At 47.7% G+C, this 16391-nt stretch overlaps 1 protein-coding gene across 5 annotated transcripts in view; it reads left to right on the top strand.

Annotated features, from left to right (window-relative positions):
- The window catches only part of KLHL3 (kelch like family member 3), a 238162-nt gene extending 226313 nt beyond the window's left edge, over positions 1 to 11849 (top strand). For all 5 annotated transcript variants that reach the window (XM_032476820.1, XM_032476819.1, XM_032476817.1 and 2 more), the window contains 3 exons: positions 1090 to 1230; positions 3319 to 3462; positions 7143 to 11849. In XM_032476820.1, the coding sequence (XP_032332711.1) occupies positions 1090 to 1230; positions 3319 to 3462; positions 7143 to 7171 (314 nt within the window). In that variant the 3' untranslated portion in view covers positions 7172 to 11849. The remainder of the gene's footprint in view (positions 1 to 1089; positions 1231 to 3318; positions 3463 to 7142) is intronic.
- Positions 11850 to 16391: the final 4542 nt, after the last annotated feature.

Here is a 16391-nt window from a genome sequence, read left to right as displayed (position 1 = left end):
TCTAAGTGCCAAGAAGGCTGTTTGCTTCCTTGGCAGGATGTGGGCAGTGCCGGCAGGTGGCCGTCTCTGGTCCCAGCCAGTGCAATCCCTGCTGCATCAGGAGACAGGGAAGGTGAAGCAGCTTTGGAACGCACTGAATTTTATTTAAGCCAAAGCCATTTTATAGCCACTATTGATGCAACACCACCATCTGCTGTTAGTTTAGGGCAACTGCAAGGAACCACTGGCACATCCGCATAATTGCTGGATGTAATTTTACATATCGTGTCATTCAAACAGTGTTTGTCAAGAATGTACCATTATGCATAGGGACCCAGACATGATAAGACGAACACAGTCCTTGTTCATATGACGTTTATATTCCAGAAATTGAGTCCTTGGGTCTGAAACCTGGCCGGACATCTCAGTCATCTGAGGTGTTTTCTGATCCCCAACAAGCGTCTCTGAGAGTGAGGCTCAGAAATCTACCTTTTCAAAAACTCTCCAGCTGATTGAGCTGCAGCCTGGGCATGCAGTGGAGCACTCCATGGGCCACTGGAACCACCGATAGAGTCCAGCTCCCTTGCTTTACAAATGGGAAAACTAAGGCCCAGAAAGGGAAGGATCACCTGGCCAGCAAGTTAGAGACACTCGGCTACAACCCAGGTGGACCTGACCACTAGGTCAGCAGCTCTTTCTAGGGCACTGTGCTGCCCTCCTGCTTCCCAGATTTTATTTCCTTAACTTGTATTAAAGGATGTTAAAAGGTTATGCTGAAACCTGGAAGTGACGCAGTCCCAGCACTCAGCCAGGCTTATCCACATTGTGAGTGATGTAGTGCCCCGCCTTCTCCCGTCTAGCAGGAGAGCAGGGGCAGAAAGCACAGCATCTGCTTCAAGACCAGCAGGGAGGTCTCCGAAATAATGATCTCATGTCTTTAAATAGAATTTTGAGGTTTTCAGATTGACGATTTTTTGAGGCAGGCAGGGTGTCATAATTTTCTTATAGGTAAGGACACTGAGTCCCAGGGAGACAAAACAGAATGCCCTGCTGGTGATACTGTCCAGGACTGGACGCCAGGCCTCCTGGTTTCTGTGCTCTGCCTTTCAGGGGTTGGGGTCCTCAGTGGACAGCTGTATGCCACAGGCGGGCATGACGGGCCCTTGGTGAGGAAGAGTGTTGAGGTTTACGATCCTGGAACAAACACCTGGAAGCAGGTAGCAGACATGAACATGTGTCGGCGCAATGCAGGTAATATGACTGCCCCCTCCATCTCTCCCTGGGGCACGGGGGTGTGGGTGTGGGTGGGTGTTTTCTCCCTGCGAACACTAGCTCTGAAACAGAGGCAGAGGGGTGAGACTCCCAGGGCCTGGGGCTGAGTTTGTGCCCTGGGCAGGGAATGTCCATTTGCTGGGGAGGGGAGAGCTTGGGACCCTCAAAGCTAACCACAGAGTCCCCACTTAGATGCAGAAGGTTCCTTCCGTCCCTGTGAAGGATGATGGCTTTCACTGCACGTAGATGGACACAGATCCAGAAGGGTCCTCTGGTTGTTGTCAGTGCCCCAGCCCAGTGGCTCTGTTGGGGAGCTAAGCATAGCGCTGTGTGGACAGGGCCAGACAATGACGCTTGGATCTGTCTTTTCCGTGCTGGTGCCTGGCTGTGAGAGCCTCCCACTTCCCACCTGAAACCAGTCTCCTTCCTTTTGGGGTTAGCCACGAAAGTATTTGTGATCCCTTCTCCAGTAGGACCACTTCCCTTATTCCCTTCTTTGTATTTCTTGTCTTGTCTTTCCTTCCCCTTTTCCTCCCTTTAGGAATGAATTTCCTTACAGTGTTTAGGCTTTTATTTCTGGAGCCTGACACTCTTATGAAATGATTTCCTTTTAGAACTTTGCCCTATAGGTCGTGTCCTGTGTGGGTATATCTTGCTTTTTGCCTTCTTACTCCATCGAAGTGTTGGCTTAGCCCAGTTTCCCAGGCTGGAAAGACAAGCAGGTGACTTTCTGGCCGATTTATTTCCTTTATATGCAAATTACCTGTTTGCTCAACCCATTTGCAGGTGACTTGTTGAAAGTGTAAACAGAGGGGAGTTTATTAATTTGCTCACTGTCTCAGCCCGCCGTGATAGAACTTGGCATTTAGCCTTGAGCCACATGAGCAAGGAATTACAGAATCTTCAAGGCAGCTAGTGTGAGAATTAGGTTTAGATATAAATGTGTGTATATACACACGCTCAATATAGATATTTATATTTTTATAGCAAAAATGGAATCACATTATAATATTATTTTATAACCTGCCTTTTTAATCCATTTTATGATCTTTCATGAGTATCTTATTAGAATGCTAAATATCTTTTCATAATTCCATTTTAAATGGCTAACCATAATTTAAATAACCTATCTATTATTGGACATTTAGGTTATTTCCATCTTTTCTGTAAGTAATACTTTGGTTATTATAAAGAGTCCTTAGAGCTAATTAATGCATATGCTTACAATTATTCCTTTAGAATAAAAGGTCAGAAGTGAAATTTTTTGAGTCAGAGGGAGTATGTGTGCTTTTGATGCCATCCAGGAAGGCAGTGCATTTTATACTCTCACTGGTATGTTCACCAACACTGATAATTACTGCTTTTTGAGCATCGTCAATCCTTGAATTTCATTTTGAGAAAATACACAGTATATTGGACTATGGCCTTTTAAAGTCTTGATGAGCAATAATCACATTTTCTTAGTCTTAAGTCCCTGCTGCAGGAGACCTGGCCCCCAGGCCAGCCCACTCTGGGATCAGGGTGGGTGGAAAGCCTCATCCTTGGGAACTCGATGAGGATTTAGACCCCAATTGTGTGACGGGATCACAGGCACAACCATTAGTACCACACCAAGTGGATAAAACGGGGTTTATCAGGGAAAATCTTAAAGCAGAATAGAAGTAGTGTACGTGAAATCCCCTGAGTAGTTGTTATTCCATAGCTCAGCCTGGGCACGGGAGGCCCGCGTGCACCAGTGGCAGCACTCCCGTAGAACGGGGCCTGTGCCTACGGCTCTCTGCGTAGTTATGAGGGCGGGGGCAGGGAACATCTGAGGGGCTGTGTTGTAGTAAAAGCTCCCTGGTCAGAGACGTGGCTGTGTTAGGAAGGGCGATCCTCGGGGCCCAGCGGCTGCTGTCAGTATTTTCATCCATTGAGCAAACTCAGACCCAAGGAGCCACCTGTCTGTTGTGCTACCACGACGGGGAGGAAGAGCACCTCCAGGGCAGTCCAGACCTGTCTCTCGTCCATCCCCATCCCTTGGTGCTCCTACCATAATGCTTCCTGGGGCTTCTGTTTGATTCCCAGGGGTCTGTGCAGTGAACGGGCTCCTGTATGTGGTTGGAGGGGATGATGGGTCGTGTAACTTGGCTTCGGTGGAGTACTACAATCCTGTCACTGACAAGTGGACGCTGCTGCCAACCAACATGAGCACGGGGCGGAGCTACGCAGGTCAGTGCTCTGCCCCCACCCCTGCCCCAGCCTGGGGGCCCTGGTGGGGCGGGGCGGGGCAGGGCGGAGTCAGCTTGCTTAGCTTAGGACTGAGCACCTCCTCCGGGGTTGACAGGTGGCTGTCATATGTCACCACTCCTTCATTCTGTGCCCACTACAGGTACCCATAATTAGCACCCGTTTCCCCAGCGATTCTGAATGTAGCCTCAGCATTCTCTTGACACTGTTCCGGGGAGCCGCTTCCAACTGATCTGAGTTGTCATAAGAAAGAAGTTTTAGAATTTCACTGCCCTTCCTGAATTGTTTTGTGTCGGGCCTTGAGATGGAAAAAGATACAGTTCATGCTTTCCATAAATTAAATTGGAAAGATAAGACCTGCCCACAAAAACAGGAAATTCAAAATGATGTACACGTAAGTTCTAAATGAAATGTACTATACAGGCTTTGGGACGTGACATCGGAGAACCGACAGAGTCAGGGACCACTTCCTGGAGGAGCCTGATTTAACTTTGAGGAAGGGTCACAGTCATGCATTGTCCTTTGCCAGGTGCCCACTCCCTGTGCCACGAAGCAGTGTGTTAGGTACCGTGTCTACACGCCCTTTCATCTTTTCAACAACCCTCTGGTTGAGTGAGACTGTATCTTCCCATTTTACAGATGATGAAACTGAGGTTTGGAGAGTTTAAGTAATCTGTCTAAGACCATGTAGCTGAACAATTCTGGCAAAGTCAGAATTCAAACCCAGGTCTGAGTCCTAAGCCCTTGCCCTCTGTGCTACCCTAGCTCAGGGTTGAGGGGAAAGGCATTCTAAGCAAGAGGCTGGAGGGAGGAGTGACGAATGAGGCTGATGTAGAGGCTAATTCCTGAGGTATGTGTGTGATGGGTTTGATGAGGTGTTGGGGGGCAGGAGCAGGGTTGGTGGGGCTGAGGTCGAGGGAGACAAGCAAACATCCATGATGTAGCTCAGCCCGTTGTATCTGGTACTCCAGAAACTGGAATGGGTAGAGCTAACATCTATTTATTGAGCACATACAATGTGCCAGGCATCATCCTAAGTATTTTACAACCATCATCTTCTATAATCTCCGCCATGACTCCAGTGGTATTCTTATTCCATTTTCCACCAGAAAGGTCATCATTACGTCTTGTTTGGATTTCAGTGCAAAGGAAGATTACACCTCTGTCAGCACAAGGCTTCAATAAATGAATTTATTTTACCTTTTTTTTTTCTCATTTAGAATTTTTCTCAACTGCATAGAAAAGATTTTAGAGGCATTTTGGTCCTAGAGTGATTCTGTTCTCATGGTTAATTATTAAAGCCAGCACTGTCGTTTTCTTCTCAAAACTAAAGTGGGAAGTACAGGGAATTTTCTAACATGAGGCAGTGAGGCCAGTAGGGGACCCCCTTGGTTCCAGGTGTGTCTTAGTGAGAAGGGAAGGTGTAGGGGTGAGGGGTTAGAATTGTCTATATGTGCTGAATATTTCACATCCATTTCTTTGTTTGCCCACTCCAGAAGTAGGTGGGAAGGAGACAAGCAGACATGCAATTTGTGTTCAAACCCATTGACTGAGTGACTCTTTTATCTTGAAATCTAAGGAAGTGGCCTGAAATGCAAAGATTTATGGACAGAGTTATTTACTGAAGTGTATTTATAATAGCAAAAAACCCCTGTGAACTAATTAATATCTGACATAAGGAAAGCAGCTAAACTATGGGGTATTTATCCAGGGGAAGTGTTTTCAATATCATGAAAAAGTGTTTGTGACAGGCTGTCAGGTTAAAGAACGGATAATGCAGAATGTACGCACCATGTGAGCTCAGACAAGCAGTCTGGTTTCTGGGGTTTGAGTAGCTACGGCTCACAGATGTGGATGCTGGAGTCAGATCTGAATTTGAGTCCCAGCCTTGCCACTAGCTGTGGGATTCTGGGCAAGGTAATCAATCTGACGGAACCTCTGTTTTCTCATTTGTAAAATGAGAATAAAATCATATCAAGCCTCTTAGGGCTGCTGTGAAAATGAAAAGTGGTAAGACATGGAAGGCTCTTAGTACAATGCCTGCCTGGCACCTAGAAACCACTCAGTCGATGACTGTGATTATTATTAGAAGCCAGGAAAAATACCAAAAAGAGAATGGTGATTCTCTTTATATGAAGGAATTAAAGTTCATTTTGTTTGTGTTCTTTTGTGTTTTCCAAATATTCTATAATGAGAATATTTTATTTTTATAATCAAGAGGGAAAGTTTATATAAAAAGCAATACAGGAGCCTGCCTTTTTTTTTTTTTTTTTTTTAATTGCTGCCTTGTGAAAGAGAGGCCTTGGGTTCAGGCAAGATGTTTTCAAGGTCAGGCAGCACACCTGGGTCTGAAGACTCAGGTTCTCCCCACCTCTCAGCTTTTATGTCTGTGCCTTTATCTAGGAATTAAAATGAAATACATGTCTTAGCAGAATCTGGCCATTGAGGAATCTTGAGCTTTCTTTCAACCGTGTTCTCTCAGTCTTGCCTTCAACCAGAAGATTTGATAGTTGTGGGGATATTTTAAAGTAAGACTCCCAGTTACACCTTACCTGTAGGCCTTACCTGTAAGTTAGAATTTGGTTTAGGTACAGGTTCCAGAAAGCCCGACAGATACTTGTTTAAATAAGAAAGAAGTGTATTTGTCCCAGGTAGAAAGGAGTCCAGGGCTGGCCTCGTGGCTCAGACTCTCACTGAAGAATCAGGTTTCTCCTCTCTTTTCTGCTCTGCCAGCTTTATGAATAACCGCTGCTGCTGTCCCATGTGCCGTTCGTAAGCATTCTTCCCAGGCAGGACAAGGGAAAAAGCCAAAGTTGCAGCCCTGGCAGACTTGGATTTACAGTCGCGTTGGACCAGGACCGGGTCACAGGGCACCTCCAGCTGCAGGGCAGTCTGGGAGGCTGAGCTCATAACTTGCTGGTCTCTATAGCAGAAGTAGAAGGGATGTTGGCTGAAGCAGCCGGTTGTGTCTGCCCCGTAGCCACAGCCTAAGACACTCGGGATTTCAGACACATAAGTTAGCTGTTGGGTATGGTTCAACTTGGCTGAAGCAGTTAACACATATAGACGTGTCTGGAGTGTTTACCTACGTATATAGTATTTAGCATTGGAGGGGTCTCTGCCAGATGATATTAAGTGGGCACCAAGCCTAAAGTGGCACATGGACTTGCCCAAAGCCACAAAGCACTTAACTGGGGGGCAGAGCTAGGGTGCGAATTCAGTTTTTCTCACTGTGAAGTCACTCCCTTTTTCGTTTCAGTGTCTTTTAAAAAGAGACCCAAATCACTCATCACTTCTCTTAAAGTGACAAAAATTGAGAGCTGCAGTTTCCAGTGAGGGTATGAGTGTCATTAAGCTGAGTGCTGGGGTTTGGAAGGGGAGTCATTACAATATGAATCTGTGTGATGATGTGAGCGAGACCACTCCCCGGTGGTGTTGAGGGACTGTGCTCGTGGGTTGAATATCTTGTGGGGACTTGGCTTTCAGAGCAAAAAACAGCCAGCTGCTGGCACCCAGTGTCCACGGACCCTTCAGAATTTGGGTACTAATTGTGCCCATTCCCCTTGGCTGTGGCTTAGGATGTGGTGAATTTGTGAACTCTTTGAGGTTCTGAGTAACTTTGGAGAAGCTGAAATGGTAACTTTCTCCCCCTTTCATCTTAGGTGTTGCTGTGATTCACAAGCCCTTGTGACCCCAGCTCCCACTGCCAGGAGGTGGAGGAAGGGGGGTTGCTGCCTGTGACTCAGAACAGCCGGACCACGATAGCTGAATGCTACTCGCTGCCCGAGTCTGCAGTGGAGTGAGAACAGCCCTCCTCCAACCTGGCAGTGTCACCCGGGAGTGAAGACAGTGACCCACCTCCTGCTCTCACGGGGTGTTTTGTCCTCTGCCCTGAGCAGTGGGTTCCTGATAGCTCCATCTGCACCTTTTAGAGGTTTTTTTGTGTTTCTGCAGGGACAACAGAGAACCTGGCGCGCGTGCGTGCATGCATGTATGTGTGTGTGTGCATGCGTGCGTGCGTGTGTGTGTGTAGAACATGGTGTTTCACTAAGTTGGAGGGTGGTGATAGTCTACTCCATTTCTGTACTACTGATCCTTCTGCTTTGCTAAAAATCAAATCACAGAAGGATTTGCCCTGCGGGGACCTTGAGACTACTAAAGCTGCTGTCTACAGGGAGTGCAGTTGGACAGAACGGGAATGTCTGGAAATGACCAGGGAGGGGGCAGTGCTCTGACCATGCCCACATACTGACCTCGACTACGAGCACTGTCTGCAGAGGAGTGGGGCGTTCTCCAAGCACACCGGGTCCTCTGTGCTAGAATTAGGAACCAAGGGTCCCCCAGTGCCTCGGATGGGTGCTCTTCCTTGGGTTCTTCTCCAGGAAGTTATCAGGACTTCCCAGTCTCTGGGCTACTGGTCTTTGATGTTATGAATTACAGGTTTGGGACATTTTGTGTCTCCTCAGCTGGGAAAACCAGCTCTTCAGAGTAGCACTGAGTAACGCACTGGAAGAAAAAAATACATGAAAAACAGAAACAACAAAACAAAGTGGTAAGGCTTCAGTCCCTGCTCATAATGGTCCCAGAGAGCATCCTATTTCTGGGTGTTCCTGGGAGAGGACAGTCCCTGTTTATACCTATTATCCAGGTTTAATTATTCAGAGCATCCCATTTTACTATCAAAAGTGTTCTGGTTTGGAGGTTAAGTAAAAAGGTCACCCTACTTACAAACCCAAAGGTGGGTTTGTCCTTGCACTGGATGGAGCCATGTGTGATTCAGATGGGCATGGATGACTTCAAAGGGTTGTCCCGGCTGGGGCTGACCCTGGGCAGTCTGTGGCGAAGGTCCAGTCTGTCTGATGTCCTTGTCTTCCTTTCCTTATTCTCTCCCCAATTCCAGCCTGTACCCTCTCTCCAACCCTCAGGACGTTGCCCTCCTGTTGCCCCCCCCCCCCACCCCGTGAAGGAGGACATAATGGTGGGCCCTGAATGTGTCATCTCTCTCAGGGGTACTTGCATTTTGAGAGAGGAGCTTGATGAAAGCTTTGCTAATTCACAGGTAAAAATGATTAATAACAGTACTTTCAGCATCTGGAGGAGGATATTTGCTGGTGCATGGAGTTATTTGCATTTTTTAAAAAAACCGAAAAAAAGGGATGTTCAAGCTGTGCTGTTCCTAAACCAGCAAGTTGCTAGTGTTGGGATTTACAGCATAAGGAGGGGAGGCCTTGTGTCTGGGGAGCAGTTTCACACCTCAAGGGCTGGGATTTAGCCTTCCCTGAGGTCAAGGTCCACCTTTAGGGAGCCCAGGGGCTTCATGAACTCAGATGTTGGACTTCTGGTACAGCTGGGCTACCTCCAAGCAGATTTTGCAGGAGACTGGCTTTCCCCCGACCTCACCCTGAAGTTAGAAACCCAGGGCTCCTCAGGAAATTGGCCACTTTGTGTATTTACTGTATATTTATTGTGCACTAAACACTCCACTCTCCTGAAGAGGAAGTGTCTTCTGATGTTGAGCAGATGTTATTTCAGCAAGACATTTGGAGAACACCAGGGCACCCAGCATTTTTAGTAAACTTGGAGGAAGCTAAAATGCCAGTTTTGCTGGACCTGGAAGAACAGCTCCGTAGGGATCGAGACATGCTGTCCATTGGGCACACTGCTCACCCTGTCATGGAGATGGCCATGGTTTCAGAGCTCTGCCTGGCTCCAGATAGGAAGCTGATGGAATGCGCTTTTTCTTCCAGATGTCCTTCCTCCTCTCCAAGGAAGGTTTAGGACTTTGTTTTGGGCTGTGTGTGTGTGTGTGTGTGTGTGTGTGTGTGTGTATTGGGGGTGAGGTTGGGGATTGGGGTCTGACGTGTGCCGTTGCACAGCTCCTGATTTCAGATGAAAGGTGGAGCCCCCAACACCTAGAAGCTGAGCTTTCATGCTTATGTGGGGGGCTCCACTGTTTGTGTGTCATTGTCCCAGAAAGCGCCCTCTTCCTGACAGCCAGCCAGCCATGTTTTCTGCTTTTGGATTTTTGCTATTGGTCCCACCTCACGTCTCCCTTCCCAGGAAGCACTGCTCCCCCTGGTAGTGCTGCTGAGGCCATGTTCATTTCATCCTCGTGTGTCCTTTCCCATGGGGACTAGAACACTGGTACGTCATCACCAAAAAGCCAATCTGCTCTAGCTGCCCACAGATGCCATCCTAAACCTGATGTTTCTTTATCACCAGGTACGATTCTCTCTCCACAGTGAGCACAACAGACTGATTTTCAAGTCTGTGCTGGTCACGTGGTAGGTGAACACTTCCCCACCCCACCCCCTGCGTTCTGGTGGCCATAGCTGCTTGTGAATGCAGCTTTGGCAGTGGTGTATCTGAAATCTGATCACAGTGATGAAATGGAATTGTGGCCCAAGGTTAGAAGCAACTTAGACGCCACTTGTATACTGATTTGGACAACAGAGAAGTCAGACTCTGAATTCCAAAGTTACTTCTCATACATACCCAATGGCATCTCTCCATCAAAAAAGTTGCAGTATTATGCAAATGACAGTGACCTCATTTTCTGCTATGCAATAAGAATACTTAATTCTCTTCATGACAAACCAGTTGCAATATCCCCTAAGAGGCTTTTTTGAGCTGTCTTATTTTGATATCTGTTGTGTAATGTTTGTATATTCCTGAGCCAGATCCTTTCAAAGATTGCCTTTTTATAAAACTGAAGCTGTAGCTTTCAGGCTAAAGTTTTAATGTAGATATTTTTATAAGATAATTTTTCGGGGTATTTGAATTGCTTTTTATTGTCCACGATAATGAGATATTATGTTCTACACGTCATTCACTCTCACACATAGTTCAGGCCCGTGGCTATCTTCCCTTTGTTTCTCACCCTCTCCAAAACTGATTTCTCAGTAGCTCCAGGTAGATGAGTCTCTTTGACTTGGAGTCTTCTTTCTGACACCACATTCAAGGGAGACTGCTGAAAAACACAGTCACTGGTGTTTCTTGAATTGTTTAGGGACTGACGTAAAGCCTCTCTCAGCACTTACCCATCAGTGATATCCGTCTGCTGTTTTTGGAGCCCATTTCGGCAGGGGTGAGGCAAGGGTGCATCTGGTTGTCCCCTCTCCTGTCAGCTCTCATGGCCTGGCCTGGAGCCTGGCATGCCGTGACATGGAGAAGCCCTAGGGAAAGGCCTACCCTCCAGCACGTACTCCCAGGAGTTTCCTGCGTCCAGCTAACCAGTCTTCATTCTTTTCTGTCTCCTTGTTCTTCTGAAGCTTCCAACAGCTTAAGGCTTTTGCTGCTGGATGATGTCTCTTTTGGAAGCATCTTGTCCGTGAATTTTAAAAGAGGGATCCTTCCTCGTGATCCCTGCTAAGAATGTGTTAAGCATGTGCTTTGCAAAAGCTAATACTCCACTTAGCACTTGTCTCTTGAGCTGTGTCAACACTCCAGGCTCTCTTTTGTGTATATATATATATATATATATATATATATATATGACATTTAGTCTCATTTCAAAAAAATCTTTATTTTTATTATTATTGGGACAGGTGCCATTTGGATTGCCTCCACGCTTCCCACTGGCACCCTGAAGGATCAAGTTGGGAGGCTGAGCAAACTCAGATTCCAGTTTAGCTGGAGTTTTTCTGTTTGCCTGGGGAAGCGAGGAGGTTGGAATGTATTGTCTTTAAGTGTTTGCACTATTTAATAGAGTCCGAAGTTCCTCATGTTCAGCTGTACTGCGTATCTACTGACCAAACAGGAGAGCCGGCAGCACTTCTGACATTTGGGAGCATCCGAGGCCTTTTCCGTGGTGGATGATCACAACCTTGCAGCCCCTTGCAGCCTTTGTCATGGGGCTCGGTGACTTGTGGATACGGCGTCAGCCACGGCAGTAATGCATGGGACTGTGGCATTGGGAGAAACAAATTGCCCAAGTGCTGTGTTCTTGCTTTTAGTCATGCGATTTCAAATTATCCCCTCTCCCACCTCTTCAGTGGCAATAAGGATGCTTGTTGGACTTCTTGTTTAATTCATATATGATGTGTAAAATACTTTCTTTGAAAGAAAATTCAAGACACTGAATGTGTATGTCTGTGTGAGTGCCGTGTCCGTGTGGCTGTCCCGAGGCAGGCCGACTGGACCCCTGGCACCCTGTACGCCACCCTCAGTCAGGTCCTTGGTCTGATGTTCTCTGCTTGAATGGTAGGGGCTGTAGAGCTTGTTAAAGAACACTCGTCGCTTGCTCCATCAGTCACAGCGTTAGCTGAAGAAACAGTTCCTCAAATGTATTGTTTTAATAGGAACCATGTTCTTGTTTTCCATACTTTATGTTCCTTTAATTTTAATAAAAGCTAAACTGTGAGAACCTCTCTCAGTATTTCCTTTCTATAGTCCAGCCTCTCTATTGTGTCTCAGACATGGAAAGGACAGACTTACTCCTGTGTGTCTTCGGATTAAAACATGAGCTGCTACACAGGGTCTGGGTTCCTTTGGCCTCTGTTCTCTGGCACAGTCCCAGACCCACAAGGGCCTTCTTCAGAGAGGCCCAGAGAGGCCAGTCCCTCCAGTGGGTGTTTGGTCGTGTGGACAACTGATCATCGTGAGGTGGCTGTGATGGTCCCAGGCGTGGGAGGAGGAGGTAGAGATTTGGCTATAAATAAACATAGATTTGTAAAAGTTCATTACAAGACCTAGAGATTTTGTAGGTATTATGTTCCATTTTTATCATTAAATATGCAAAAATTAATTGTATTTTGTTAAATATATACAACTATTTATGAAATATGTTATTTTACAAAATATCAACACATACAAAATAGTAATAATAGCTAACATTTACTGAGTATTTACTATGTGCCAAGCACTTTTCTAAGTGCTGTGCTTAGAGCAACACATTTAACCCTTGTCACCGCCTTCTGAATTACTCTTACTTATCTTGGTTTTCCAGATGAAGACGTGAGATGCAGAGTTGCACAGCTTGCTGTGGTAGCCATGCTGCAGGATACTGGTCACACTCCTGAGTCTGTGTCTTAGTCTTCTGTCACTCCAGCCGTGAGGAGGTGATGAGGGGAGGAGGGTGTGCTGAGAAGTGCCAAGGAGAGGGAGGCCCCAGGGGTCCCCAGGAAGTACCATCTTGGCTCAAGAGAAATACTCAAGCCCAAGTTTCACTCCAGTTGGACCAACGATGCCCAATCTTACACTCATGGTAAATAATCATACTTGTTACTGTGATGATAACAGCAGTATCTGTTCTCGACTGCATACATCCTGGGACCCAGGAGGCCCAGAGGTGAATCCATTTATCTGAGGGTGTGTGATAAGTGAGCAGTGGCACAGACCCATTTGGAAACCACTGGCTCTTTTGACCCAAAACTGGGTTTGAGAATCAGCCTGAGAAGAGAGTTTAAGTAAAAGTTGTTCCTGTAATCATAGTGGGTGGCATTTATTTTGCATTTACCATGTGCCCAGCCCTGTGCTGAGCACTTAAATTCGTTAACACCCACACACCTCATTGAAGCAGAGGATGCCCGCTTCACAGGATCGCAGGGGTTAATAACAGGCCCTAAGTCACACAGAACCTTGAGAAGAGATGCAGTCCACATCCTCCTGCCGAGGCTGCCTGCTGATTGGTGGCATCTCCTGTGGTAATTTATGGGTGCATTCTAGAGCAGGGAAGTCACCAGTGTCTGGCCCTCCAGGGCAGGCAGTGGGGCAGAGCCCAGAGCCAGGCTGGAGATCCTTTCTGCCACCACCCTGCCACGGGCCCACCGACTCTGGGCCTTGTCACCACTGCTGAGAGGACCCTGAGGAGGGACTTAGATAAGCGAATGAGTGCTTGTCTGAGCACACACATCTTTCCATCCCCTTGACCCTTAGGCCTGGTTTACCCTTACCCAGGAAAAGTTCTAGAGGGAAATCATGTTTGGTAGTTTTTCTATCAGCTTATTCTACAGTTTACAACTGGGGTGTTTTGACCCGACCTAGCTCGTTTATTTCAGTACGAGAGCTGTTGTTTCTGTCTGCCTCATGTGATTTTCACCGAGGGGTCTGCTTTCCCCACTGGCCACTTCTGCCCAGGCAGCTTTGCCCGCAATGTTCCATGTCAGGGCCCATTGGAAGAGACACCTGGCTCAGACCTCAGACAGCATCCCGTCCAGCCCTTGTGTTTGCAGACAGGGAGTCCTGGGCTTGGAGCTGTAGAAAGGCCTGAGCACCTGTGGCAGGGCCGGGTTCCCCGTGAGTCCAGTGGAGGCTCCAAGGCCCATGTCTGCCTGCACCCAAGGTTGTTCAGGAGCCAAGGAAAGGCAGTGACTGCAGGCTTGAGAGCCATCACCCTTTCTGTGGTGGAACAGAGGAGAGGCAGTACTGTCACGGCAGGCCTGGGCTTCCAGAGACTCCCGTCCAGTGGTCACTCCACCTTCAAAGGTGCTTCAAACTCCCAGATGGATGGAGGCCCTGACTCCTCAGGTATCCAAGTCCCCCACTGGCCTCGGGTGGGAGGAGGCCTTGTTCACAGCTGAGTGGCCCACAGGGAACCCCTCTGGGCCTCTCTAGGACTCAGTTCCTCACCTGTAAACAGGACTCTACTTGCAGGATCCTATTCTTGCTCCCACCTGACTAGTGAGGAGATGAGGCTCAGAGAGGCCAAGCAACAGTGTGGATCTGGGATCGGAACCCACATCTTCTGTGGAAGCAGTTCTGGACAACCACGCCACACGTGTTTTTAAGCTCTTGGGCCACCGGGCCCTGCCAATAAACACGCATGATAAAGTCGATTGGGCGAACCCTGTTAATTGTGAGCTCTATGAGGACCGATAAAGTTCCTCTGAGAAAGACCCTGCTGCTGTCTTTGCCAGTGTTGGAGATCTTTCCTTCTCCCTTCACAGTGTGTGCAACATACACTCAGTTATTCATTCAACAAAAATACCTTCAGCATCTACACCGCACATTGTGATACTTGAAATGCAGCTGCCAACGAAGCAGATGGTCCCTGTGGATGTGGAGGTTGGAGTTTCATAGGGAACACAGTTGGTGAACAGCAGGTACAGTATGGTGTGCTGGTGGTGGGCAGTGGGTGGGGGGCTGGTGAGAAACACACACCCAGAGAGAGAGAGGGACAAACTCACAGAGACCTGGGGAAATGGTGTGAGGTTCACACAAAGCAAGAGCGTCAGAGACCAAGAGAAAGAGACTGACACACAGAAACAGAAACAAGGGGAGACAGAAACACAATGAGCAAGACACACACACACACAGATACACACAACCAGACGAGATACCACTCAGAGAGAAATACAGAGGCAGAGACCAAGAGGGAGCCAGCCAGAGCCAGCATCATTTCTTAAAGTGGCAGAAGACAGGTCAGCCTAGAGTTTCAAATTAGAAGCTTCCAAGTCGGAGGACAGGGGTTCAAATCTGACTTTTGTCACGTGGTTATGTGGCTTTGAACCAGTCTCTTCACCTCAGCATCAGTGCCTTCAAATGTAAAATGCAGACCATAATGCTAGTTTTGAGAGCTTTGTAGAAGCCTAGCTTATGAGAAGGCCCTGAAACAGAGAAGGCAGCTGCTTGAGGCCCGGGGGAGGCTGGGCCTGGCACAGCAGCCTCTAGAATGAGAACCCTAGTCTCCCATAGTGACAGAGCAGAGAGCATCCTGACCGCATGCAGGTCACCACAAGCCGGGAGTGTGAGCAGAGAGAAGACACACCAGGAAGGAAATGTGCTCTCCGCCAGGGTCTTGTCTGGGCTGGGGCTATGCCCAGGTCTTAACTTCTGAAGGAGGTCCCTCAGGGAAGCAGTGCAGACGGGGCCTGTTTCACCCGGAAGCCACGTGGCTTCTTTCTATTTCCCACAACTGTGTTTCAGTCGTTTTTGTTTCCTCCTTTCCTCTGGGCGAGGATGGGGGCTTGTGTCATGAGTTTACTTCCTGCTGCAGGAGTGGAACATCTTCCTGGCTTCAACCTCAGTGACTCCAGAGAATGTAGGGCTTAGTAGGCACTTGTGCAACGCTATTCCTGAGGAATTTCAAACATAGTCTCATTTGTTGCTCAAAAAAGCCCAATGAGGTAGCCAAGGCAGGTGTTATTTGGGGCAGTATGTTGCTACCTATTGTATACAGTGCAGTGTGTGGTGCGTGCAAATACGGCATGGTCCCCTCACAGAGTGCGTAATGTGCTAGTGGTAGCCGTCATTACTTTCATCATTCCGTTTGTACAGTGGGGAAAACCGAGGCTAGAAACAGGTGAAGCAACGCACTCAAGTTCCGAGAGTCAGTAAAAGCTTGGATTTTATCACCCAGGGTTGTTTTGGGCTTCATGTGACAGCAAAATGACAACAGTCATTTAACCGAAGAGTGTACTTTTTTGCCCACGTAACCACAAGCCGGAGGTAGACATGCCAGGGCTGGCACAGCAGTTCCATGATGTCATTGGGATCCGAGGCCCTTCTGTCCTTTCTGCTCCTCCATCCTTAGCATGTTGCATAATAGAGACTCCCCAGCTGTTTTCACATCTGCAAAAGGTGTGAAAAACGAAAGGGAGATAGCAGGAGCAGTGCCTGTAAGAGCAATTTAAAACTTTTCCAGAAATCCCTAATAGAATTCCTTGCAGGTCCCCCAGCTGCAAGGGAGCCAGGAGAGGTGAATACCTTTAACTGGGCACATTGTTGCTCCAAACAAACTCAGGCTTCCAGCTGGGAGAAAGAAGGGGAGGATAGACATGGGCGACAGTCAAAGGTCCTTTTAGCCTCCTGACTGAGTTCCACGCAGCTCCCTCTCTACCAGTCGGCTTGGACTTTGCCCTCTTGGATCCAAAGTCCACATCCTTTTGGTCCATAGTCTAGCATCTGCTCCTGCAGTTATTTTGGCTGGACATGGACCATATGCAGGGCCCCTTGTCAATGAGGGCTAATGA

The sequence above is a fragment of the Camelus ferus genome, chromosome 3 (assembly GCF_009834535.1).
Source record: "Camelus ferus isolate YT-003-E chromosome 3, BCGSAC_Cfer_1.0, whole genome shotgun sequence".
In the NCBI taxonomy this organism is placed as follows: domain Eukaryota; kingdom Metazoa; phylum Chordata; class Mammalia; order Artiodactyla; family Camelidae; genus Camelus; species Camelus ferus.
The sequence above is the reverse complement of the archived record's forward strand: the minus strand, read 5'-3'. Positions and strand labels throughout refer to the sequence as shown.